Consider the following 25,283-nt stretch of genomic DNA (forward strand, 5'->3'; position numbering starts at 1 on the left):
ATTCTATACAAATGAGATAATACCCATGCACCTATATGCAATTTGGTGATATATCTAAATACATACATAATTATAATAATTTTATAATACTTTAATAAAATATCAGTAAGGCTATTATTATTAAAGCATTCATTATCGCTCCAATCTCATGAACCTAAGACCTTGAGTAAATATATATGGATTCACTTAAAATGCAAAAATTCAATTCTAGACGCCTCATTTCTGTAATGTCAGGCAATTGGATATTTATCAATCCAGCTTTTAGACTAAACATTTTTCTCATCTAAATGCTTAACATCGGGGTGCCTGGGTGGCTCAGTGGGTTAAAGCCTCTGCTTTCGGCTCAGGTCATGATCCCAGGGTCCTGGGATCAAGCCCCGCATCGGGCGCTCTGTGCAGCAGAGAGACTGCTTTCCTTCCTCTCTCTCTGCCTGCCTCTCTGCCTACTTGTGGTCTCTGTCAGTCAAATAAATTAAATAAATAAATAAATAAAATAAATGCTTAACATCATCAGACACAGTCAGAAAAGAGTGCGTATATTCATACACCGATTTAGACTACAATTTGTTCTCACATATAAAAGGTTAGAATGGAATAGTTGCAGTTTAAAAGTGAGAGACTTCTTAATGTAGAAGCTTGCTTTGGTAGTTAATTTATTTTGCATAATAAGACTGGATGATAAAAGATAAAGTTTAAATAACTTTGAAGATAAAATTCCTAGAGACATTCTCAACTTATATGTAATATTAATTGCCTTGATATATATGACATATAAGTGATTTATATACATATACATTTATATACATTATATGCATTCAAACTGATTTTATTTAGTCAACGTTAACCTAATAACAAATTAAGTAATGAAATCCAAGAAGAATATGATAAGGACTTGTAATCAAGTTAGAAAACATGAAATTGACTACAGTGCAAATGTTTATCTTGGCTAATGAAACTATGATAATTAAATGCTGTTACTGATCAGAAATATTTGAACAATTGCTTACATTTTAGAAATGGGTTAGCATATTTCGTCAGCTTATGGCTAGATCATTGTACATAGTTCTTGACTAATTTTCTTTTTATCACACAATTTTATTCTTTAGTAACCAAGAACCAGCCTAATGTCATTTCTAACAAAGAGTGTTATTTAGCTAACTTCAGAACTGTGCCACTTCTGAGAAATTTACATTAAACTCAGATGGTGTTAATTTGGAAAGTCATTTTGGTTTTGGGAATACACTATTTGAAATAGTGTTATTGGGGGCCTGGGTGGCTCAGTAGGTTAAGCCTCTGCCTTTGGCTCAGGTCATGATCTCAGGGGTCCTGGCCCCCACATTTGGCTTTCTGCTCAGCAGGGAGCCTGCTTCCTTCTCTCTCTCTGCTTGCTGCTCTGCCTACTTGTGAGCTCTCTCTGTCAAATAAGTAAATAAAATCTTTAAAAAATAAAATAAAATATGATAGCATTATCAAGGTAAGGGGGATTAAAGAGTACACTTATCATCATGAGCACTGAGTTATGTATGGAATTGCTGAATCGCTCTCTTGTATAACTGAAACTGAAAAATAGTGCATTATATGTGTATTGAGTGTATATTTAGGGGTACCATTGCTTAGTCATAGGCATTCATATGTTCAACCTTAGTAGATATTGTCCAGCAAGTTTCCAAAAGAAAAAAAGTTTAGAATTCACTTTGGAAAATTGTTCATTTCAGCTAAAGTTGAACATATTCAATCATTGTGATTAAAAAAAAAAAGAAAAGAAAAGAAAATCTACACCTGACATTCAAATGTGCATCAGAAGACAGGCAAAGAATATTAATGGAAACATTGTCTAAATTAGCTAAAACCGTAAAGAATCTAAATGTCAGCATTAGAAGGGGTACATACAGTGGCATGTTTATATTGGAATACTCCATGGCAATGAAAAATGCTACACACAAAATCACGAAGGGGTCTCACTGATATAATGTTGAGAGAAAGAAACTGGACACAAGATTAAATACTTTATGGTTCCGTTTATAACATGCTCAGAAGCAGCAAACTAATCTTAGATGCTAAAAGTTAGAATAAATAGCAGTCACTGCGAGGGATAATGGTTAGATCGTGGGTTCTGAGCGGTGGTTAGATTAAGCTGTACATTTAGGAATGGCGTACTTATGCATACCAGATTTCAATAAAATATGTTGAAAAACTAATACGCCAGCTGTTGGAAAGAGTTTCCTTATTTGGGGTGAAAAAAATGGGTCAAGAAAGAAGAGTGGAGAAGGAATTCCATTCTTTGCTCCATCCTTTGTCACTCATTCTCTTTCCTAAATTGAGTGTTCCAATGCCAGGACCTTGCCAGCTCAGCTCCTGAATTCGCAGGTTGGCAGCCATCTGGGGCTCCTCCCGCTTGGAGGCGGGTAAGGATGGAACTAAGTAGGCGCGCGAGTGAAAGAGAGGACTCAAATCCCTTCCAATTCCACACATTTCAGTAGGAACTGCAGAAACAAGAGCAAAGCTGTGGAAAGAGCAAAGTGCCCGCCGCCCGTCTGCTATTCCCACGGTCTCAGCTGCGGTTCGCTGGGCAGCGGCAGGAGAACTTCCTCCCCTCCCCGCGAACTGTCGGGCAGGTACTTTTATTAATTCCGGAGGGAGAAATCTTTGTTCCCAGCAGGACTGTTCTCCGCTAGCTATAAAGGAAAATAAACCACTGAGGATTAGAACAAAGACGCAAATGCTTTGCCTTTTTCGGTTTTTAAATTTGGAGCCTGCACGCGCCCGTGTGCCCTTTCCAGAAGTGAAGCCCCTGAGCGTGGACAGACTTCTCACCAAGGCCCGGTCCTCTTTGGGACGTGGCAGTGTGACTCGCTCTCCCCAGGCAGTAAACTTGCCCCTGTGAGACGGAAATTGATTAAGCCCAAGTGTGTGGTGCACTTGTCAGGGCACCAGGGCACATGGAAACTCCAGTGGACTCTCCCGGAAAGGAGAACATGCCCCCTAAGTCTCTTTGCAACCTCTCCGAGACCGCAGAGGTGAATCCGGGCGACTTGGTCCCCGGAGTGTCGGAGAGAGACTTCCTGCCACCCTCCGACGGGACCAGCGCCAAGTTCGCGATCCGCTGCGTGATCCCGACCCTCTACCTGCTCATCATCACGGTGGGCTTGCTGGGCAACATCATGCTGGTGAAGATCTTTATCACCAACAGCGCCATGAGGAGCGTCCCCAACATCTTCATCTCTAACCTGGCCGCCGGGGACTTGCTGCTGCTGCTGACCTGCGTCCCAGTGGATGCCTCGCGTTACTTCTTTGACGAGTGGATGTTCGGGAAAGTGGGCTGCAAACTGATCCCGGTGATCCAGCTCACCTCCGTGGGGGTTTCCGTGTTCACTCTCACTGCCCTCAGCGCCGACAGGTGAGGCGCAGGTGGTGGTGGTGTGGCCTGGAAAAGAGAGGGAGAGGGGGAGGAGTGCCCCCCCTGCGGGGGGTGAGGGGGTGGGGGGGTTGGAATGGCTGGGGATGGGCAAAGAGAGAAGGAGAGTGTATCTGGGAATTAGAGTAGAAGGAGTTAAAACGGACTGAGCTGTGAAGCTTGAAAAATGTATATAACAAAATTATTACTTTTAAGATATTTAACATTGCATTAGTTTGAAAGTAGTTTTAAAAGTGCATATCCTGGTTTTCCTCCTCCCCTGCACACACTTTGGAAATCTTTATCATCTATTTTGTAGAAAAGTTTAGAATAATCGGGCAACAGTGAAACTACCATGTAGAAGCTTTTCTTGTGTGCCCAAATTAATAACCTGATAGGTAAGAATGTCTGACTTCATATTAGGGAAATGTTTGATTTTGAGGTTTTTCAAATATGGGGAAATATCGTTTACACTTATTAACTAAATTCTGTTATTTATTTGAAGTCAAACAACTACAATAGTAAGTGCTCTTTAGACCGATGACTACACATTTTTGTTTTAATACCTCAAGTCAACTGATTTCCCACCTCACTCTCAACAGGTAGGTACCAAATTTTAGTGTCTTAAAATGGTGCTGTAAAAATAGATTTTTGATATCAAATCTGCTTTTCACATATTTTAATTGTGGGGAAGTGACCATTATTCTACCTTGCAGATCAGCTAAATTCAACTGTGTCATTCTCTAGGTGAAGATACTGAGGCCCAGGGAATGTAAATTTCACTGGCAGAACAGAGAGAAGAATCCAGTTCAGCTGACTCCTGGTTCAGTGCCCCTACCTCAGTCTCTCTATGATCATGCTTTCAGGCATTTAAGCAGAAAGGATGTCTGGATGAGGATGGTGATGAAATGTCCAATTAGGCAACTGTACGTTGGTCTAATTCCCTTGTGGATAGGATATGGACTTATGCTATTTAGACAAACAATTGGATGGTTAAGTTGTTTACTCTCCTCTTCTTTAATTCACATCTTGTTATTAATGGAAAATGAGTCCATCTAAATTTCCTGGTTTTGCAATAATACCCCTCCATCACTCTGGCATTGAAGAGCTCTTCTTCACTGAGGGAAAGACAATGATCACTGGGGAGTTGAGAGCTCCTATCTTTTTAAACCAAATATTATTGACTTTTTGGGTTGTGTCATATTCTTTTTAAAATCACATTCCTATAAAAATAGGTGACTTTGGGTAAATTATGCACCTCATCTTGCTAATAGGACACCATTTCTATTACCTTTTATGAAGTTTTCTTTGACTCCTATAATTAAAATGTGACTTTTTCATTTAGCTGCCCTTCCTTATCGGATCTATTTTAATTAGAAAGTTAAAAAAGTTCTACTTAATGATTAGAATAAAAGTTAATGAATAGCTATCATTACAATAGTTAAAATTACTATCATTGTGCTTTTATTTCCATAAGTAGCAAGATCCAAGGCTTGAGTATATTTCATGCCATTTTTCTCAACCTATTATCATGGAGACCCACAGGTAAATTGGCTCTGACTGAGCTGAGAGAACACGCTATTCCTCACGTACTTACTGACTTTTTCAGTTTGTTATGTGTGGCAGGTACTCTGCAAATGAAGCACAACAACTTATACTAAAGAAAATAAAAAGTGGGTTACCTTTTCTACTTGGTCCAGGTTCTACTTTGCCTTTTAGTGCTTGTTTGGGAAATATAAACTAAGTAACTAAAATCACTAGTGATGAAATGACCCACACATTCCAATATTCAATTAAAGTGGTTTGGAAATGTTTTGCTAGATATTGTCTACATGTGTACTTTTCTTCCAGAACATAGTAATCACATGTTGATAAGTACTTCATCTCCTCATATTTTATTTAAACAAATGTTTTGATTTCCTGTACAATTTGATTATAAATAGAATACTAATCTCCCTTAGCACGTACTTTCTGTGTGTGAGTTTATTACCCTCACAACACTATGAAGTAGGTATTAATATTATTACCATTTTAAACTAAAGAAAACGAAGTCTTGAAATTAAGCAACACTTTCGTGATCTGGTAATAAGATGGATCTAGCATTTGAGCTCAGTTCAAAGCCCATACTCTTCACATTAAGCCATGTTACTGCTTTTCTTTTTTTTTTTTTTTAAGATTTTATTTACTTATTTGACAGAAATCACAAGTAGGCAGAGAAGCAGGCAGAGAGAGAGGAGGAAGCAGACTCCCTGCTTGAGCAGAGAACCCAATGCGGGGCTCGATCCCAGGACCCTGAGATCATGACCTGAGCTGAAAGGCAAAGGCTTTAACCCTCTCGGCCACCCAGGTGCCCCTGTTATTACTTTTCTAATCGTAAGAAATTTATTAATGATCTTTCCTACTAATAGTAGGAAAAATTCAGTTTGAAACAAAGCACCCAAGAGTAAAAAAGGAAAAATGATTGCAAAAGCTGATTCATTAGATTCAACAAAGGAAACAGAACATCATAAATGTGATTGTAAAACAAATGTCTCAAAGTCAAAATTAAAGAGTAGTTGTAGCAACAGGAACACTAAACAAAGAAAAAACAGAACATACACATACACACAAAACTCAAAACCCTGTTAGTAGGGTTTTTAAACAAGTTTTAAATTCAATTGTTTGTTAAACCAAATATCCTGTTTTCATGAGATGGCTTGAATGTCTTTGCTTAAGAAAAGAGAGAGTTTAGAAGTAGAGATCACAGTGATGTAGAAAAAGGAAGAGGAAGATAATTCTATTTCAGAAAGCATACTAGAATGTGATGTGGACTTCAGTGTTCTAGAGCAGAGACTGACATAAGAAATATAATTCTTATGAATCTACCTTGGGGCCTAAATCACCTTGATCACTAGGGCCAAAGGGTTGTGTGGGTGACACTTTTGGTACTCAAGATTATTATCCTTGGCTTTGCAAACTTTTATGAGAAGTTGCAACTGATTTATCCTTTAGAAAGTTCCTTTCTGTCCACTGTAGATATGCCTCAGAACCATATCCCAGCCAGAGTGTGTCAAGGAGAGAACAGTGTGATCCAGGAGGGTGAGCGTGCTGACTTTTGTTTGGTTTCTACTTTTATCTTGATGATTTTTTTTGTATTTTGGAATTGTACTTGTTTGCTTGCTCATATTAAATAGTTAATTACAGACACTTGCATAGACTCTCTGTGGTATTATATTTTTAACAGTTTTACACACACACACACTCTCACACACTTACATGTGTGCTGTGACACTGAGTAGTTTGAGTTCCATAAACGTACTTTGTTTATGGCTGACATTGTAGATCTCTCCTTCACTATCTAATACAGTAGCTTCATTTCCAAGCTTAGAATGTGATTTCTTTGATTCTTGAAGACCTTTCGGCCTCTAAAAGGCCCTAATTAAAATGCAAATAGCTTTTAAGAATGAGTTCTTTTTCTTTTACAGGAAAAATTTCTCAGATTCCTTGCAAACTTTATAATTTTACGTATTTACAAATGTAAAACTAGACAATTCTTATTCCTTTTTTACGTGTTAACTAAAATGCATTTATAAATTAAATATTAAAAATCTATAAAATAATAAAGGTGAGATTAATATTAATTTAATGTATTGGATTATGTTGTTTTTCTAATATTAAATAGCCAATATTGGATTGAAAGCAAAAGTAATTTTGCACCAAATCTGATTAAAGTGTTAAAATATTCATGATTTCAAACTTCTGTTTGCTTGTTGAAATAATCAGATTTAATTCCATAACTGAACTGGTTCTGTTAGGTATGAACCTTGAATCATTAACATTATTTGGATATTTTGCCAATGGAAACAGATATTCTCTTCAGTATAATTATTTTTTAAAACAGTGGAACAGATCAAATGTAGGCTCTGGATCTATACTCCCTAGGCTGTAAGAAAATTTTTAGTGGTCTCAATCTAGTGATGGGGCGGGGGAGGGGGTTGAGGGAGGGGGAGGAATGCCATAATCTGTTTGCTGGGACCAAAACTCAGATACTCATTAACCAGTTGGCCCGGCCTGCAGATGCTTTCTCCTTTGGTCTGGAGCCCTGGGTAGCATGTGATCCTTCAGTCTGGAGTCCTGGGTAGCATGTGAGAAGCCTTTTCTTCTCTGCACTGACATTATATATTTCTTAGTGTATTTCTAAACTCTTCTGGAGAGTTCCGATTCCCCACTTGCCCTGATAACCCATTTTATCAGAGTGAGGGCTTTCTTATTGTCAAGTTGTTCCAAAAGAATTTAAGGAAGCTTAAAAATAAAGATACAAACAACATACAACAGAAATAAAAATGGGAGGAAACCCAGGTAGAGGAAAAATAAAAAGTTGAAGACTATATGGTGACTTATACTACCACAAAATGTGAGTCACATGTTTTTCTGCAAGTTTTCGGGCTGCCAATGCAAAAAGGACATTTTTTTTTTTCCATTACAACTGCTCAATGTTATTTCTATGTAGTCATAAAACAGGATAAATTATAACCTACATTGAATTTATTGGTTTTTAATTTGAATATGTACTTTTTTGTTAAACAAAAGTTGCTATATTTTACTCCAGTAAGTCAAATACTTCTATTTTATATCCTTTTTCTCTTCTCTTTAGAAAGACTCTAAATACCACATTGGAGGTACTGGATAATTTTTATAATATTCACACTATTGCCATAATTTTTACATGACTTTATAGTTTTTGAAGATTATTTTGAAGCTATTCATCCACCTTGATCTGAAATGTTTGGGACACACTATAAATAAGAAGGAACACACCAGGCATGTGAGTGCTAGTCCTACATTTGTTAGGTTCAAATGTTCTAGTTGGAGAAGATGATAAAATAGTGCAAAACACATGCTCATAATGCAGTTATTTTCTTCATTTGCAAATTAAGAATAATGTCTTCAACTGTAAGACTGAGGGACTATAGCTAGGATCCTATTATTTCCCTACCTGCGTTTTGAGCAGAGAAAGACCAAAACAGGAAAAGGGACACTTGTATTGGTGAGGCAGCTGGGTGATGAGTTCTGTCTCTGGGGGTCTACTCATCCTGCTACTCCATGTTGCAACATCTCAGACAAGTCTTTCAGTTAATAATTTATACTGATTCTGTTTGGCCCACTTCTCAATGGAAATAAAGATGCTCTAAGATGTACCTGTCAGTCTTTTGCCTGTGATGTTAAGTTTAAATAGGGGCCCATCTGCTCTGGCTGAGCCAAGAGGTCAGACAATGAAGTTCAACAACATTTTCCTTATTATTATTTGTCCCTGCCTTACAGTTCCTGTTTATGTATTCCAGGAATGAAAATAACAATATACTTTGGTTTTTCCAGTTGCTGATTCCTCAGGAGGGTTGACCAGACTCCAAGGTCTTTAAAGATTTTAATTGCATTTTTATTTTATCATTTTCAAGTTCTTTTTTTTTTAAAAAAAATATTAAAATGAGTATAGTTGACATACAATGTTATACTAGTTTTAGGTGTATAACATAGTGAGTCAACTTCTCTATTATTCTATGCTCATCACAAGTGTAGCTACCATCAGTCACAATGTAACACTATTATGATAACATTGATTGTATTTCCTATGCCGTTCCTTTTATTCTTATGACATTCACCATATAATGGAAGCTTGTATCTGCCACCCTCCTTCACCCATTTTCTCATCCCCTCACTTCCCTTCCCTTTGGCAACCGTTAGCTCATTTTCTGTATTTGTAGATCTGCTTCTACTTTTTTATTGTTTTATTCATTTGTTTTGCTTTTCAGGATTCACACATGAAAGAAATAATATGGTTTTTATCTTTCTCAATCTGACTTATTTATCATAGCATAATACCTTCTATGTCCATCCATGTTGTCACAAATGGCATGATCTCATCTTTTATTGTGGTTGTATAATATTCCATTCAATAAGTTCTTACTTAAAGTTTTTTAGTTAATCCTGACTTGTTTATTTATTGCATTTCTAGAAAAGTTGATGTTGTTGTGAGGTGTAGACAGATGATTCTCTTCTGGAAAGAGTTGATTCAATATTCAGTACAAGATATATGCTATATTTGTGTATTTACTTTCCATTATTATGTTCACTTTTGAATCAATATATAGATTTTAGATAACATTTATGTAGCCAGTAGATTATTTTTAGCTCTATGGAGAACTCTACCCACATCCCAAATATACTGACAACTGGTATTTGGAAAGTTCATTTGTTTATTTTCTATACAAAATGATACATATCTTCATTACATTTCCTTTTTTTATTGTTGTTGTTTTTGTTCCTATAAATAAGAAGGAACATTATTATTTGTTTTTGTATGATCAATGTTATTTTCAGTTTTAATCCAGGCTCCAAAGTGATGAACCAGCTTAATATTGCTAGGTTCAAACTTAATGAGCTGTCTCTTAACTTATTGTTTTAATTACTGATACAGAATACTCATTGTTATTAGGTTCATGGTCTATCTCTGTGAATGCCACTATTTACTGAGGTTCTGGGCAGTATTTTCTATTTCCAGTTACTCATGGATCTTCAATGGGAACAAAAATAAATGCTAACCATTTATTTATCCCTAGCCTTTCCCTTGATTTATCTATTGCCATTAGGTTTTGATTTTTGTCTTCTGCAGATTTTCATTAAGAATATTTTTTCAGTCTACGGCCATACCACTCTGAACGTGCCCGATCTCGTCTGATCTCAGAAGCTAAGCAGGGTCGGGCCTGGTTAGTACTTGGATGGGAGAATATTTTTTCAACTTTCAGTGTAGACCTTCTTTACTTTTATTGTTTGTGGAAATTTGGGGGGAATATTTTGAAAATGAAAATTTTAATAATTGTGATTTACTTTAAATTAATTTTTGGAAGAGAATCACATTTTAAGGGACAACCAAGCATTAAACATCTCACGAGAAACCAGTTTTAGATTATTAGACCATGACCTAGAGATGACTGTAAGTATTTACATTGATTTGATGAAAATGCAGTTTTTAGAGATGACTCAAGAAATATGAAATGGGGGCACCTGTGTGGCTCGGATAATTAAGTGTCTGCCTTCAGCTCAGGTCATGATCCCAAGGTCCCGGGATCAAGCCCCATGTCATTTGTATCCCTACTCAGTAGAGAGCCTCCTTCTCCCTCTTCCTCTGCCAACTGCCCTGTCTGCTTGTGCTCTCTTTCTCTGTCAAATAAATAAATAAATAAATAAAATCTTTAAAAAGATATGAAATGTTACTTGCTAGTAATATTGAGGCTTAGTTTCGCCCATAAAAAATGATCATTAAATTGAGAAAATGTGATTACAGACATGTCATCTTTCCACTTAAAAATACCACTGACTTTCAAAGAACAAGGCAATCAAATGTCTAAAAATTAGTAGCATAAACAGAGCATTTAGTTTTTCAGTTGTATCTGCAATGTGCAATAAACTGAAAAAAAATATATAGACTCTGAAGTCACAAGATAGTCTTGTGTGAATCCTGAGTCATCTGTCTACTGGCTATCATTTCAATCCCTTAATCTCATTTGATCCCTTAATCTCAATGATCTTATCTGTTAAATGGGTACTTAAATTAATTTTATTGCACAGGATTATTTTGTGAAATGACATAATTAATATGAAAGCATTTTTAAATAGTATGTAGCTGTATAACTACTTATACTATGTCAACTATGTGTCAGGATGACAAATAACCCGTTCATTCAAATCAATATTTATTCACATATGCAGTTAATTATTAGATAATAGGCACTGAAGTGGAGAACAAAATGAGCCTATTGAAAAATTAATGGAAATGAGCTATCTACCTTTTTTTTTTTTTTTTAGATTTTATTTATTTAACAGACAGAGATCACAAGTAGGCGGAGAAGCAGAGAGAGAGAGAGGAGGAAGCTGGTTCCCCGCTGCGCAGAGAGCCCGACTCAGGGCTCAATCCCAGAACCCTGGGATCATGACCCAAGCCGAAGGCAGAAGCCTCAACCCACTGAGCCACCCAGGCGCCCCAGCTCTCTACCTTCTATAGGCTTTCTCCAATTCCTTTAATCATAGACTGGCTAGCTCCAACCTGTTGCCTTCACTAACATGGTTTGTCATTGTCATTCTTCTTGTGACACTTTCATATGTCATTTAAATTATACACTTAAAAAAAAAGATTTTATTTATTTATTTGAGCCATAGAAAGAGGTCACAAGTAGGCAGAGAGTCAGGCAGAGGGAGAGGGGGAAGCAGGCTCCCCGCTGAACAGAGAGCCCGATGTGGGGCTCGATCCCAGGGCTCTGAGATCATGACCTGAGCCAAAGGTGGAGGCTTAACCCACTGAGCCACCCAGGTGCCCCTTAAATCATGCACTTTAATGGGTTAAAAACAAAATAATTGATGGGGGGGAGCATAAAGAACAAATGGAATTGCTGAGCCTCTGTAATTGAATCTGGTATTTCTCATCCTTTCCAAAGTTACATCCCACTTCCATTACATTATTTTTAAAAAGATTATTGTTTTAGATATTCTGTTCTATGATCTTGAATTGATAATTTTAAACAATAAATTTATTAATTTTATTCACAATAAGCTTTACTGCTACAAGCTATAAATATGTTTAAAACGTGTGGACTGGGGGGGTGTCATATGCAACAAATGAATCACTGAACATTATATCAAAAACTAATGATATACTATATGTTGGCTTGTTGAATTTTTTTTTTTTTAAAGATTTTATTTATTTATCAGAGAGAGAGAGGGAGAGAGAGCAAGCACAGGCAGACAGAATGGCAGGCAGAGGCAGAGGGGGAAGCAGGCTCCCTGCTGAGCAAGGAGCCCGATGTGGGACTCGATCCCAGGACCCTGGGACCATGACCTGAGCCGAAGGCAGCTGCTTAACCAACTGAGCCACCCAGGCGTCCCTGGCTTGTTGAATTTAAATTAAAAAAATAATGAAACATGATGTGAGGCACTTGGATGGTTTGGTTGGGTAAGTGGCTGACTCTTGATTTTGGCTGAGGTCATGATCTCAGGGTCCTTGGGTGGAGCCCTGTGGTTAGGCTCCATGCTCAGCAGGGAGTTTGCCCTCTTCCTCTCCCTCTGCCCTTCCCCTGCTTACATGTGCATGCTCTCTCTCTCTCAAACAAACAAATAGATCTTTTAAAAAAAAGAAAAGAATGAAAGAAGGCCAGCATGATGTGACATATTGTAAAGGGCATGCCTCTAATTCTCAACACTGAACTTTCACTGGATTCTCGATACTCTCCACTGATGAATGCATGTCCTTTGCATCAGGCAAGTTCATGGGGATCATGTGGAAAGATGCTCATGGCCACAGTCAATCTTCTTCTTTTTTTTTAAATTAAAGGTTTTATTTATTTATTTGACAGAGAGAGATCACAAGTAGGCAGAGAGGCAGGCAGAGAGAGTGAGAGGGAAGCAGGCTCCCTGCTGAGCAGAGAGCCCGATGCGGGACTCGCTCCCAGGACCCTGAGATCATGACCTGAGCGGAAGGCAGCCGCTTAACCCACTGAGCCACCCAGGTGCCCTCACAGTCAATCTTCTTAAAAGGTGGTTTCTTAAAACTGATTTATATTTAGAATCATTTGAAAATCTTAGTAAAATGCAGAAATTCACATTTTTACATCCTAGAGACTCTGTGCCAGTAAGTCTGGGGAGAAACCCAATACTGTTTTCAGCTCTAGGTGATTCTGAATAAATTGATCTAGCTTGGGCATCACTGGACTAGACTGCATATCCATCTCTAACATCTATTCTCCCCTTAATGTGATAACCAAAGACCACCCCACTCTACCAAAACTACTTTAAAAAAGTGATCTCCTTGCTGCTCAGACCACATTTCCTTATTATTTCAACAAATGTTCACTGAGAAATTACTATGGGTCAGGAGGTTTCTGTTTTTATTTTTAGAGGTATTTGACACAGAGGGTCTATATTTTTTGAAATTTTTTTTCTCTTGCTTCCACAGTATCTTTCTCTCCATTGTCAGATTGTTCACATTTAAACTCTTTGTTGGCCTCTAATGAAAGAAGGATAAGAAACTATGGATAATTCAACTAGTAGGTTTACAGAAATGTATAGATGGAGACATTGAGATATTGAGATGACTATTTTTTGTTACATATGTTGTAATATGACTATATTCCATTACCCTTTACATTAAATTTAGACTATACACAGATATGATAAGTGTAAGATTCAAAACAAAAATTAATGAGGAAACCTATCTGTTTATTAATATTTAATACATGAGGGGCACCTGGGTAGCTCAGATGGTTAAACATCTGTCTTTGGCTCAGGTCATGGGATAGAGCTCCACATCGGGCGCCCAGCTCAGCGCAGAGTCTGCTTCTTCTTCTCCCTCTGCCTCTTCTTCTTTGCTCTCTGTCTCTCTCTCTCAAATGAATAAATAAAATGTTAAAATAAAATTTAATACATGAATGGTAATTATGTTTTCTTTAATACCTTTTTTTCTCTTTAATCCCTTTTGATTGATATTTTCTAGTTTTCCATTAAAGATACCTTTCTGAGACTATCTGAAAGAAAAAAAAATATTGCTTTTCACACATGTGTTATGCTACTAAATTTAATGAGATAGTTTGCATACTGAGAGACTGTTTCATTCCTACATTTTTATAAATATTTAAAGGAAGGATGATTAAACATGTCCTTACTAATTTGTGCTGTATTGCTTGACTTTTTATCCTTTCAAAGATGTATATACATAAAACATTAATGTAAAACTTAGTCTCTGACAATTATGTGATATTTAAATACTAATAATAACACTTCAGTAATCTGTTGTAAACTGTGATTTCTGGCTTTATAGAACTGACAGTACTCCCCCTTTCCATTGTACATATGTCATTTAGGGAAAGATCCAAAGTCTATTTCCCTTCCTTGCAGAACATGACCAGTAATCGACCCTGTTGGAAAGGCCCTCTCTACCCATGTCTTATATTCCCACAAGGTTTCTTACTTCTAAACCAAGAATTCTAGATCTGTTGCTGGTTCTACTATGGCAATCTTGTCAGAATGAAAGAATTACAACTTTCATTCCTCTTCACAGTTTCCCTAACATGCTTTATGTTTATGTGGTTAGATGTGCGGTGTGAATAAAGGTAGGGGAGTGATGTTTGTTTTCCTCCCACTCCTCATTTTTTTTTTTTAAATTTTACTTATTTATTTGAGATAGAGAGAGAGAGGCAGAGGCAGAGGGAAAGGGAGAAGCAGACTCCCTGCTGAGCAGGGAGCCTGATGCTGGGCTCTATCGCAGGACCCTGACATCATGACCTGAGTCAAAGGCAGATGCTTAACCGACTGAGCCACCCAAGCACTCCTGACTTTCCTCTTTTTTAAATCCACAAAGGAAAGTTCGGGATATTCTTTGAGTTTTCTGATAATCTAACAAGGAAAGCTAGTTAATTGATCAATTTTTAGTAATCATCACCACTCCCCAAAACTTCTCTGGTCTTTTCTCATCTCCTCCATGTATAAAAGAATTTACCATCAGCTTTTTGTACTTTGATCTTAAATATTAATTGGAAGGTAGTAGATATCTAACTTTTTAGGAGAAATTCTAGCATAAAGAAACCAAACAAATAAAAGTCTTTGAATGCATTAGTTTGTTTGTTTGTTTTGGTTTACTATCTATTTTAATTATATTTCCATGAATTTCAAGAACAGCTTGCAATTAATATAAAAAAAGCAGTGCCTGGGTGGCTCAGTGGTTTGGGCCTCTGCCTTTGGCTCAGGATCCTGGGATGGATCCCCGGGTAGGGCTCTCTGCTCAGCAGGGAGTGAGCCTGCTCCTCCCCACCCCCGCCTGCCTCTCTGCCTGCTTGTGATCTCTGCCTGTCAATAATAATAAATAAATAAAATCTTAAATAAAAATTTAAAAAAAAAGCAAAGAGGAACAACTGAACATACAAAAAGAAAAAAATGGATTCACAGTGAAAATACAGTTACTGGACTCTGTGAAGGGAACAGTACTCCCCTTTCCATTATATGTATATCATTTAGGGAAAGATCCAGAGTGTATTTCCCTTCCTTGCACGATACATGACCAGTAATTGACCCTGTGGAAAGGCCTTCTGTACCCAGGTCTTATACTCCCACTAGGTTTCTTACTTCTAAATAGTTTTGGATTTTATTATGACAAAAAAATTTTTTTTTGCTTGAAACTTTGGAGAAGTGGTGCTGTTATTATTAGCTATTATTGAAATTATATGAGAAAGAGACATGAAAAAAATTTTTTTCTGAATTAGTTCCATAGACATATAATAAGAACTTATATTCATAAGAATAGTATACTGTGCAAAAGAGTGATTTGAAAACTAGGAAGAACTTCTAGAAATTAAAAATATGATAGCAGAAATTTAAGAAGTCAGAAGAAAGAATGAAAGCTAAAGCTAAGTATCTTAGAAAGTTGAAAGAATGAAAGCTAAAGCTAAGTATCTTAGAAAGTAAAACCAAAAAGAAGGTGGAGCTGAGCTGATTAAAATAAAAGACTAAGAGAGAGTAATTGAGATTCAAGCACTGGGACTCCAATTATCCAATAAGGTAGTGGAAGAACTTTTTTTTAAAAAAGTAAATTCAGGAACATGGAAAATTGTACAAATAGAACTGATCAAGTAGCAACTATAGGTAAGTCAGAGACATGTTTAAGAAAGAAAACATAATATATTACTTAATCTTGCAGTGTGAGATACTTGTTTAGTCATAATAAGAGTATAGTGACTACTTTATAAACATTTAATATAGCATACTAAATCAGGAAGTTGACAATGTGAGGAATAAAGGTGAAATAAGAGAGAAAAATCTTCAAATTCCATAATAGTATGTTGAAAGCAAATGTCTATAATATTTATTTCAAGAAACAGTGGCAGAAGGACATTTCTTAGACATATGGAGGTAATGATGTGAAATTGGTTCAACCCAGGAGCAGGACCTGAAATGAAATCAGGAGCTACTATTTTTCTTTATAGACTTATAGTGCTTTCTGATTAAAAACAAAAACAAAAACAAAACAAAACAAAAACATCTTTGAATATATTAATCTAATAAAAAAAAAAAAACAGAAAAAAACCCCCAGCTCATTCTAGTTACTGATTGTAATTCTTCTTTTAGTTGCTTAAGAACATCCAGTTAAGCCAAATGGGGAGGGAACACATGCCTACTGTCTTCTGCCATGTGCAAAGTCTGGGTAAAATAAATGCATTACGTATGCTACTTTATTTAATTTGCTGTCAAGGCCCTTTGCTGTTGTTCTACTTTAAAATTTATATGTTTCTTGTCATACATGGGAAGACTCTAGATAAAAATATGAATCTTCTCAAATTGAGGGCCTGGGAATGACATTTGATACAAATTAGGAAGGAGAAAGAGAGGCTCCCTTCAGGCTGGGAGCTGTTCCTCTTCTGCAGGCAATGGGAAACAGCTTCAGAGGACCTCAGAAGATCTCACCTGCTTATTATGGTTCTTGAAATATTCTGAATTTTTTAGAACACCAGACTAAATCAAATATAAATAAGGAGAATGTACAGAGTCATGGAATGGTTAATATCTGCTAATCGGCAGTCACAGTAATAGACGCTCTCTCCTTTTTTTATAATCAAAAAAAAAACATGGAGAGAAATGTTTTTATCTCCACCTTACAGATAAAGAAGATCTTAAGTGATTTTCCAAAGGATATCAGAGATAAGACAATGGCTCAGATTTGTTGGACTAAAATCACTTTTTACCGTATCATGTTACCTTCTAGGTTTACTGGAACTGAAATATTTTCAGAAAAAAATATAATTTGATGTTCACACATAATTTTGGTTTGTTTGCATTATTATTACCCTAAAGTGTGTGACTGAGTTAGCCATTTGGATTGTTTAAGCCCTGTGTCCTGGAGTGTGGTTCCTTTTACCATTATGATGCTTTTAAATAGAAAGAGAGGATTTCATGAGGTCTCCACATAAAATAAATTTGAGCTGCAAAGAGACAGACTGTTATTTCATCTTCAGTTCTTACAGTTCTTATGATTGAATTATGGCAGAAATCCCTGTTTAGATTAGTCTGTAAGATTTACTGATGTCCTCAGGAAAAATTGGGAGACTCAGGCTCAAAAGCTGAAGAAGAGTATGGAGATAGAACTTAGTAACATTATTTTGTAGTCATTTTGTATTTTAGGTTTGTTGTATATTATAGCCATTTTGGTAATGATAACTTTTTTTAATGTAATAATTTAAATACAAATATTCAATAAATTATTGATTTAGAATAAGACTTGTGAAAGAGGTAAGCAAATTAATACAATCTGGGGAATGACTGTTTAAAATCTTTCCCTTTCTCTTTTTTGTCTTCTGTGCTAATAAGCAGTGGAATGATTTGCAGACAGACAGACAGCGGAGATACGAAGTCTTCCATATACTACAAAACAGCTAGCGAGTAATGGAATATTAGCAAGTAACATCTCCTTCCTCCTCTCCCCACCTACCTCCTTTCCTTCCTCTCTCTTTCTCCTTCCCTTTACATTTTTCTTCTAAGAGAGTGATGTGAGGCGTGTTGTCTTTCCAGGTACAGAGCCATTGTCAACCCCATGGACATCCAGACATCCGGGGCGGTGCTGTGGACCTGCGTGAAGGCGGTGGGGATCTGGGTGATCTCCCTGCTGCTGGCGGTTCCAGAAGCCGTGTTTTCAGAAGTGACGCGCATTGATAGCTTGGAAAATGGCAACTTCACCGCGTGTATACCTTACCCTCAGACGGATGAATTACACCCAAAGATTCATTCAGTGCTCATCTTCTTGGTCTATTTTCTCATTCCACTGGCTATTATTAGCGTTTATTATTATCATATTGCAAAGACCTTAATTAAAAGTGCACATAATCTTCCTGGAGAATACAATGAACATACTAAAAAACAGGTAAGCTTGGTAGGGGTGTGTGTGTGTGTTCCGGGTGTGTGGGTCAGATGCCTTAGCTGCTATTTTCTGTTCTGTTTCATGGGTTCTCAGTACTGTGAAAGATTAGAACAGGATCACAGTGCACTGGATTTGCATTAGCCTGGACTAGAAGGGATGGTGTGCCCAGAGGAGGAGGGGAGGCACCTCAGATATGTGGCCATGTTACAGCTCTGTAGAGGTCCAGTGAAGTCCAGCTTATCTGCCATCTGCCATCTGGGTCTGGAGTTGTTAAAACAAAATGTCTTTGAAGGCTTTTCCTTACCTGTAAATGTTAATGCAAAAAACAAATCAAAACAAAACAAAAAAACAAAAAACAACATAAACCAGAAAATTAAAATTTCAAGTATAAATTTATTTAATTATTATCTCTCCTCCCATTAGCCCATTAAGGATGACAGAAAATCTGGGAGAGGGATTCATCAGGAAAGGACTATAGGACACGGTCTGGGAACTGGGGTTGCTGTTTGGGTAGGATGCCAGAATGGGGCTGTGGGAACAGAAGGCAGAGAACAAGGGTGAGAGTGATCCAGAGGTGGCTGGCGCTGAAGTCATAGTTTCTTTAACTCAAATTTATAGCTTGTCCTATAAAAATCATATGCTAATTTAAAAATTACAGATGTACCTTTCGCAGTCTTTCTTCCTTAAGGAATATACAGAGATGCTAACTTAAGGTAAAACAAATTGTGTTAATCCACAAATAGCTGGAAATACTGTCTAGTGGGACAGAGTTTCAAATTATGCTTTTATGGACTCTCAGAGAGGAAATTCTTCCAAAGGATTTTGTAGGTACAGGGAGGTTTAGTTAGGTCTTCACCAATTTAAAGGCATGTTGAATGGCAGATTATTAAAATTTGCTAGGTTGTAAATGGAGCCACGGACTGGGGCGTTGCACACTTCAACAACAGCAGAATCTCGAGAGAGTTCTTGTATGGAAGGTGACCTCTATTTATTGATGACCATCAACATCAGAGATCCAACTTCTTTAAAAGCCAAAAAATCAACCATCACTAAAGTAATTATAGATAAGTTAATAGGTTTATTATCTAAATATCTAGCATCATTGAAACAAAAAAAATTTCAGGTCATGGGCTCAATGCACTTTTTCCTTTGCCCTCTGATCCAATTTGTTTATCAATTGGAGTATTTGAGTTTTTGCTTTGGTTTCTAAAATTGAGTTCCTCTTACCCTCCCACCTCCACTTTTGTTTTTTAAAATGGCCTTAGTCCTCCTTGTTTTTGTGAATATCTCTATTGGGACTTCTAAACTCTGGCTGGGTAGCTAGGCTTGTTATTAGCTATGAAGTAATCTCAATGCCAATAGCCTACCTGTGCATTTGAGTCTCTAAGTACATGCTGCCCTAAGATTGTTCCACCCATATTCCACCTGCTAGGGTGGACACTGCTTCATAACCTAAATTTCACAGTTGAGTTTCTTAATATTCCCAGGTTGCTTAACTCATACCACCAGGATACATCTGGGGTACCACATTTCTTTCCTCCTCTTTACTGCATCTTTATTTGCTTCCCCGGTTCACCACTCACTATGGTTTTCTTTGGCATATTCTAATTCACTATCAATAGTTTTAGCTCAGGAAATATCATTTTGCCTACTCTCAATACCCTTTGATAAATTAAGTTTTCACATTCATGTTGCCTCATTTAAATATTTAAGGAAGCAAGACAAATATGAGCTAAACCTTGAACGCTAGATGTTAGAAAATGATTTTTAGATTAAAAAGATTTATTTCCAATACTTGAATTTTGTCTGTCACATTCCTGAAGGCTTTCTTATAAAACAGTAAATGCAGTATCTGAAGTTTAAGAAAAGAAAGAAAATATCTTTTTATTTTTAAAGGTAATCTAACGTAGTAATACTTATAGGATTGATCGTTATGTCAGAAGGTTTTGATTTATGTAAGTGAGAAGTCTAAATCTCAAAGTTAGATTTTGTTTTTTTTTTTTGTGGAATAGGGATTTAAAAAGTCATGCTGTATTTCAATTACCCTGATTAAAACAAATCTAATCTTAAGTATATTGTGTGGTTCATTAATTTAATGGATTTAACACAAACTCATGAGTTATATTAAAGTGAACACAGAAGACTAAGCAACAGGAAAGTAGTTAAGAATTAGAATTTTTATGCATCACATTTTAACATGAGGACATAGCTATTTATTAATAGTTTATCATCTAGTCTTGTAGAGGCTGTCAAATATTTTTAGATGAAAGGGTATAGTGACCAAAATAGGCTTTGTCAAACTGTTGAAATCATCACTTTATTGAGGAAAATAATTTTTGTGTTTTTAGATGCATTTGCATGCCATGGTAAATTTTACTTTTTGCACCATGATATTTTGTGTGTGGGTGGTTCCATTTTCATTTTAACCAGTGGAACTGTTTCCTTGTATTTGCAGATGGAGACACGGAAGCGCCTGGCTAAAATTGTGCTAGTGTTCGTGGGCTGCTTTGTCTTCTGTTGGTTTCCAAATCACATTCTCTACATGTATAGGTCTTTCAATTATAATGAGATTGACCCATCTCTAGGCCACATGATTGTCACCTTAGTTGCCCGTGTTCTGAGCTTTTGCAATTCTTGTGTCAATCCATTTGCTCTTTATCTACTCAGTGAAAGCTTCAGGAGGCATTTCAACAGCCAGCTCTGCTGTGGGAGGAAGTCCTATCAAGAGGGATCAACCAGCTACCTTCCCAGCTCTTCTGCAGTGCGTATGACATCTCTGAAAAGCAATGCTAAAAACATGATGACCAATTCAGTTTTACTAAATGGACACAGCTTGAAGCAGGAAATGGCATTGTGATTTGAGCTATTCAACTCACTATGTGAACTGAACTTACTCACCTTTCTATCTCCACTGAGCAGAGCAGAAAGAAACAACTTCCTCATTCTTACTATTGCTCAGCTAATTCATGAGGTGATTTCATGATTGACTCAGAAAAGGCAAGACAAACACAGCTAGCATTCTTTTCTGAACAGGACTTTAAATTATATTGAAAAATATATACATCTCACATTAAAAGTCATCAAGATGCAGTTCTACATGTTTATAAATTAGTATTGCTTCAAAATTTAAGCTGTTGTTAGAGCCAACTCTAATGTATTTATCTTTTTTTTTTGTTTTTAAAGATTTTATTTATTTATTTGACAGAGAGAGATCACAGGTAGGCAGAGAGGCAGGCAGAGAGAGAGAGAGGAGGAAGCAGGCTCCCTGCTGAGCAGAGAGCTTGATGTGGGACTCGATCCCAGGACCCTGAGATCATGACCTGAGCCGAAGGCAGCGGCTTAACCCACTGAGCCACCCAGGCGCCCCTCTAATGTATTTATCTTAAATTTGTTTTATCTTGAAGCATGAAATGAATTCCTATATTAACTTGATGATTCAGTGAGGGTAATAGTCAAACTCCTATTATTTGATATACAATATTATAATATAAACAAATTTCCTGGTGAATTTTATTCATAAGCAGTGCATGTATTTATCTCCTTTGTTTAAATAAAATAGAAAATTCAAAAGGTAGAGCTTAATTACAAGTCCATTATACTTATTTATTATGATTCTTTGTGTGATTAATCATAATTTATAGAGATAGCTTATGTCTGTAACTTTTAGGTGCGTGATTAAAGATATGAGGACAATTGATTATGAATAGTAAAATAGATATCTTATGAATATGGTTGATTTTACATTATGAGTGTGAAATAGTTATCATATGTTCCAAAACTGTGTCTTAGAAAATGGCATGGTCATTTTTGTATACATTGCTAAGTCCCTGAATATGTAGAAGTTTCTGTATGAATACAATAAGATTAGTGTAATTCTGGGGAGTTCAATTTGACAAGTGTATGAAATCTCATTTAAGCACATTTACTCTACATAGTACCAGTTTTTTCTGAATAAATATTTTAGATATTTCACCAAAATGCAAACATGGCCTTGATTAAATTCTAAAAGCTACCCCTTCTTAGATTTGTATCTGTAAGTCTAACATTTGAATTAATGTATTTCGTACCATTTCTCTTTCCAAATTTGGTAAATAGAAAACTCTGTTAATATATTAAGCTCTTTCCTAAACACCCCTAAGCCATACTATTTAAGATATGAAATATTCAATCGTATGCAGCAATGGGAAAAATAAACACAAGCAAATTGTCTATGGTGGTCGATAATAATAATGGTAATGAACATTAATCAAGGGTTTTCCTGTTCTAGGCATAATCCTAAAGCTTTATCATTTTTATTTATCTAATTTAATATTCAGTATAAACCCGAACATACAAAACAGAAAGATCGAATTTTTGCAAATTTGGAACAATTATATCCAATCACATATTGTCAGGGCACTAAACTTAGACTTTATTCACTTCATGATAAATTCATCACTGAAATATGTCCTCTCATTATCCTTATTTTATAGATTAGAAAATTGAGATCAGAACTATTAAGGAAGTTATTAAAGAGGACTTTCACAGCCTTGTGGGCAAGGTGAGATCTAAATCCAGATGCTTCACAACAGTGCATGCACCATTATCCCAACACAATTCACAGAGTTGTAATTCTCTTCTATCTCGATTAGTTGTCTTTAACCTTTGCAAAACTTGTTGCTCTACTCACCACAAAGGTGCAGAATATTACACACAAATTATTCATGGACTCTGAGTGTCTTTAAATGTTTTAAGCCTCAACCATTAAAATCTAAAGAACCAAGGGTAATCTTTGGTCCATGTACAATCTTTCTCTTTTCTAGCATTAAGATGATGGTAGAAGTATGTATTAGAAGTATATGTAAGAATATTACAAGGTATACACAAATATATATATATATGTATACACACATATATGTTTCTCATATATGTACACAAATACATGAAATATATGCTATATATGTATGAAACTGTATGTATATGTATATATGAAGCTAAAGGAATATACATAACATCTTTATAAAGTCCCAAGAATGTAAAGTTTACAAAAATAACATTTTTTATATAATCTGTTATCTGATTTGTTTTTCGGGAATGGAAAACAATTTTTTAGGAGATGTTTTAGAAAAATTTTTAAATTTATACTTTTTCATTAAAAATGTTTTTTTCTAATGACACTAATGGAATAATGATAGCACCAGACTTCAGTTTTCCTCCTTTAAACAAAGAATTTTAACAGCCACATGTCTGATCATACAATATTATCAATATTATCAAACTTTTGTTTGCCTTTTATTTTATTTATTAAGTTTTTATTTATTGGCTACATTTAAAAAATTTCCTTTCGGGTTGCTGTTAATACTGAGAGTCAGAATTTCTTTTCTTTTTTTTTTAAAGGTTTTATTTATTTATTTGACAGATCGAGATCACAAGTAGGCAGAGAGGCAGACAGAGAGAGAGAGAGAGAGAGGAGGAAGCAGGTTCCCTGCTGAGCAGAGAGCTGGATGTGGGGCTCGTAGATCCCAGGACCCTGGGATCATGACCTGAGTGTAAGGCAGAGGCTTTAACTCACTGAGCCACCCAGCGCCCCGAGAGTTAGAATTTCTTAATATTGAGCCCTGAAGTTTGGAGACTCTGTCAATACTTAGAACTCTGTTCATAAATTAAGCAGGTTGAAGATTATCTGTGCAAGCTTTGTTTTGAATCTGGCTATTGCGCTCCATTGCTGGGTTATAATCCTAATTATAATAATAATGATTCTCATTTTCAAGAAGTCCTGTGAACTGCACCATTTTCTCAAACATTTTCTTTGGAATAGATACCTGAGAATTGGTATTAGCATGTGTTCTATATACACCATGATGAGGGCAAATGTTTAATATTTACTTTTATCATATACTTGCAAGTCAAACAAAACTTCGTGCCTAATACAGACAAACATACTCTCACACACATATGAGATTGAATTTGTATTAAAATAGAGCTCAAGCTTTGGTCTTGGTTGGATTTTATATGTTTAGTTTGTACATGCTTTACATATTTATTTTTGAACTATTTGTATGTAGTGCTGGACATTTGAAGACTGTTTTTATTACCAGAGAGTGAAAATAAAAGAAGTAAACCCTAAATTTATCTATGAAATCAAACTACAGAAAGAAATCAAACTAATTACGCATATTAGTCAGAGGTAGAACAAAATGAGAAAACAAATTTGTTAAAATAAACAGAGTGAAACAGACCTTTGAAGAAGTAATAAGATTCTTGATTTGTATAATTCCATTTGGTAGTATCTTATCTCAAGGTACTATTAGGAAAAATTTATGTCTAGTGTGGTAATATCTGCGATAATGGAGGCAAATTTCACCCAATTATGATTTTTCATGTAGATAAATGTCCTTTTATGTTAATCTCTTCTTTAAACAGGTGTATTTCAGAAGAGCTATAGCATGATAGGATCTTTGCAATGCTTGGGACCAGAGAACGCTCTCTTTTGTCTTCTCTGTAAAATGGGTTCACAGTATTGTAGGGGTTAAATTGGGTAACACATGTACTCAAACGCTTCCTGGCATAATAATAAGCATTCAATAAGAGTAGCTTCTTTTATTGTATTTAAAAGTTATCTTTCTTTGTGTAGTAAAGTAACAAAATTTACTAAAAATTTTCAATGTGCTAGATCCCATATTTTATAAGAATGCCTCAAAAGGCAGGCATTATGCTGGTTCCCATCCTATAGATGAAGAAACCGGGGGTAAATAAGCAGGTAGGCAAAATAGAAGAGCTTGTAGAGCTCTTATCTATCTGACTTTAAATTCATACATTCTATCTCTGGTCAATACTGCCAAGAATCTGGAATTCAGTTAATTTATTGGAAGACAGAATGGAAGTTAGAAATAAGCATGAGAATGTTTTCTTCCCTGGAATGTGGAAGTTACCTGAAGATGGTGTACAAAAACAAATGGGTCTTTGAGTTTATGTTTATCATTT

At 36.0% G+C, this 25,283-nt stretch overlaps 1 protein-coding gene across 1 annotated transcript; it reads left to right on the top strand.

Moving 5' to 3' along the window:
* Positions 1-2,961: 2,961 nt before the first annotated feature.
* On the top strand, positions 2,962-21,186 carry NMBR (neuromedin B receptor). Its single transcript, XM_044236616.1, has 3 exons — positions 2,962-3,397; positions 17,975-18,323; positions 20,776-21,186. The coding sequence occupies exons 1-3, from the start codon at positions 2,976-2,978 to the stop codon at positions 21,175-21,177; spliced, it is 1,173 nt and encodes a 390-aa protein (XP_044092551.1). The 5' UTR covers positions 2,962-2,975; the 3' UTR covers positions 21,178-21,186.
* The last annotated feature ends 4,097 nt before the right edge of the window (positions 21,187-25,283 follow it).

Source organism: Neovison vison, chromosome 1, assembly GCF_020171115.1.
Source record: "Neovison vison isolate M4711 chromosome 1, ASM_NN_V1, whole genome shotgun sequence".
NCBI classification, from domain to species: Eukaryota; Metazoa; Chordata; class Mammalia; order Carnivora; family Mustelidae; genus Neogale; species Neogale vison.

Bases quoted from the DNA above. Each gene is read 5' to 3' on its own strand.
- NMBR (XM_044236616.1), top strand. From the start codon at position 2,976: ATGCCCCCTAAGTCTCTTTGCAACCTCTCCGAGACCGCAGAGGTGAAT. The intron at 3,398-17,974 runs GTGAGGCGCAGG...TTGTCTTTCCAG, and splicing joins ACTGCCCTCAGCGCCGACAG to GTACAGAGCCATTGTCAACC. The intron at 18,324-20,775 runs GTAAGCTTGGTA...TTGTATTTGCAG, and splicing joins ATGAACATACTAAAAAACAG to ATGGAGACACGGAAGCGCCT.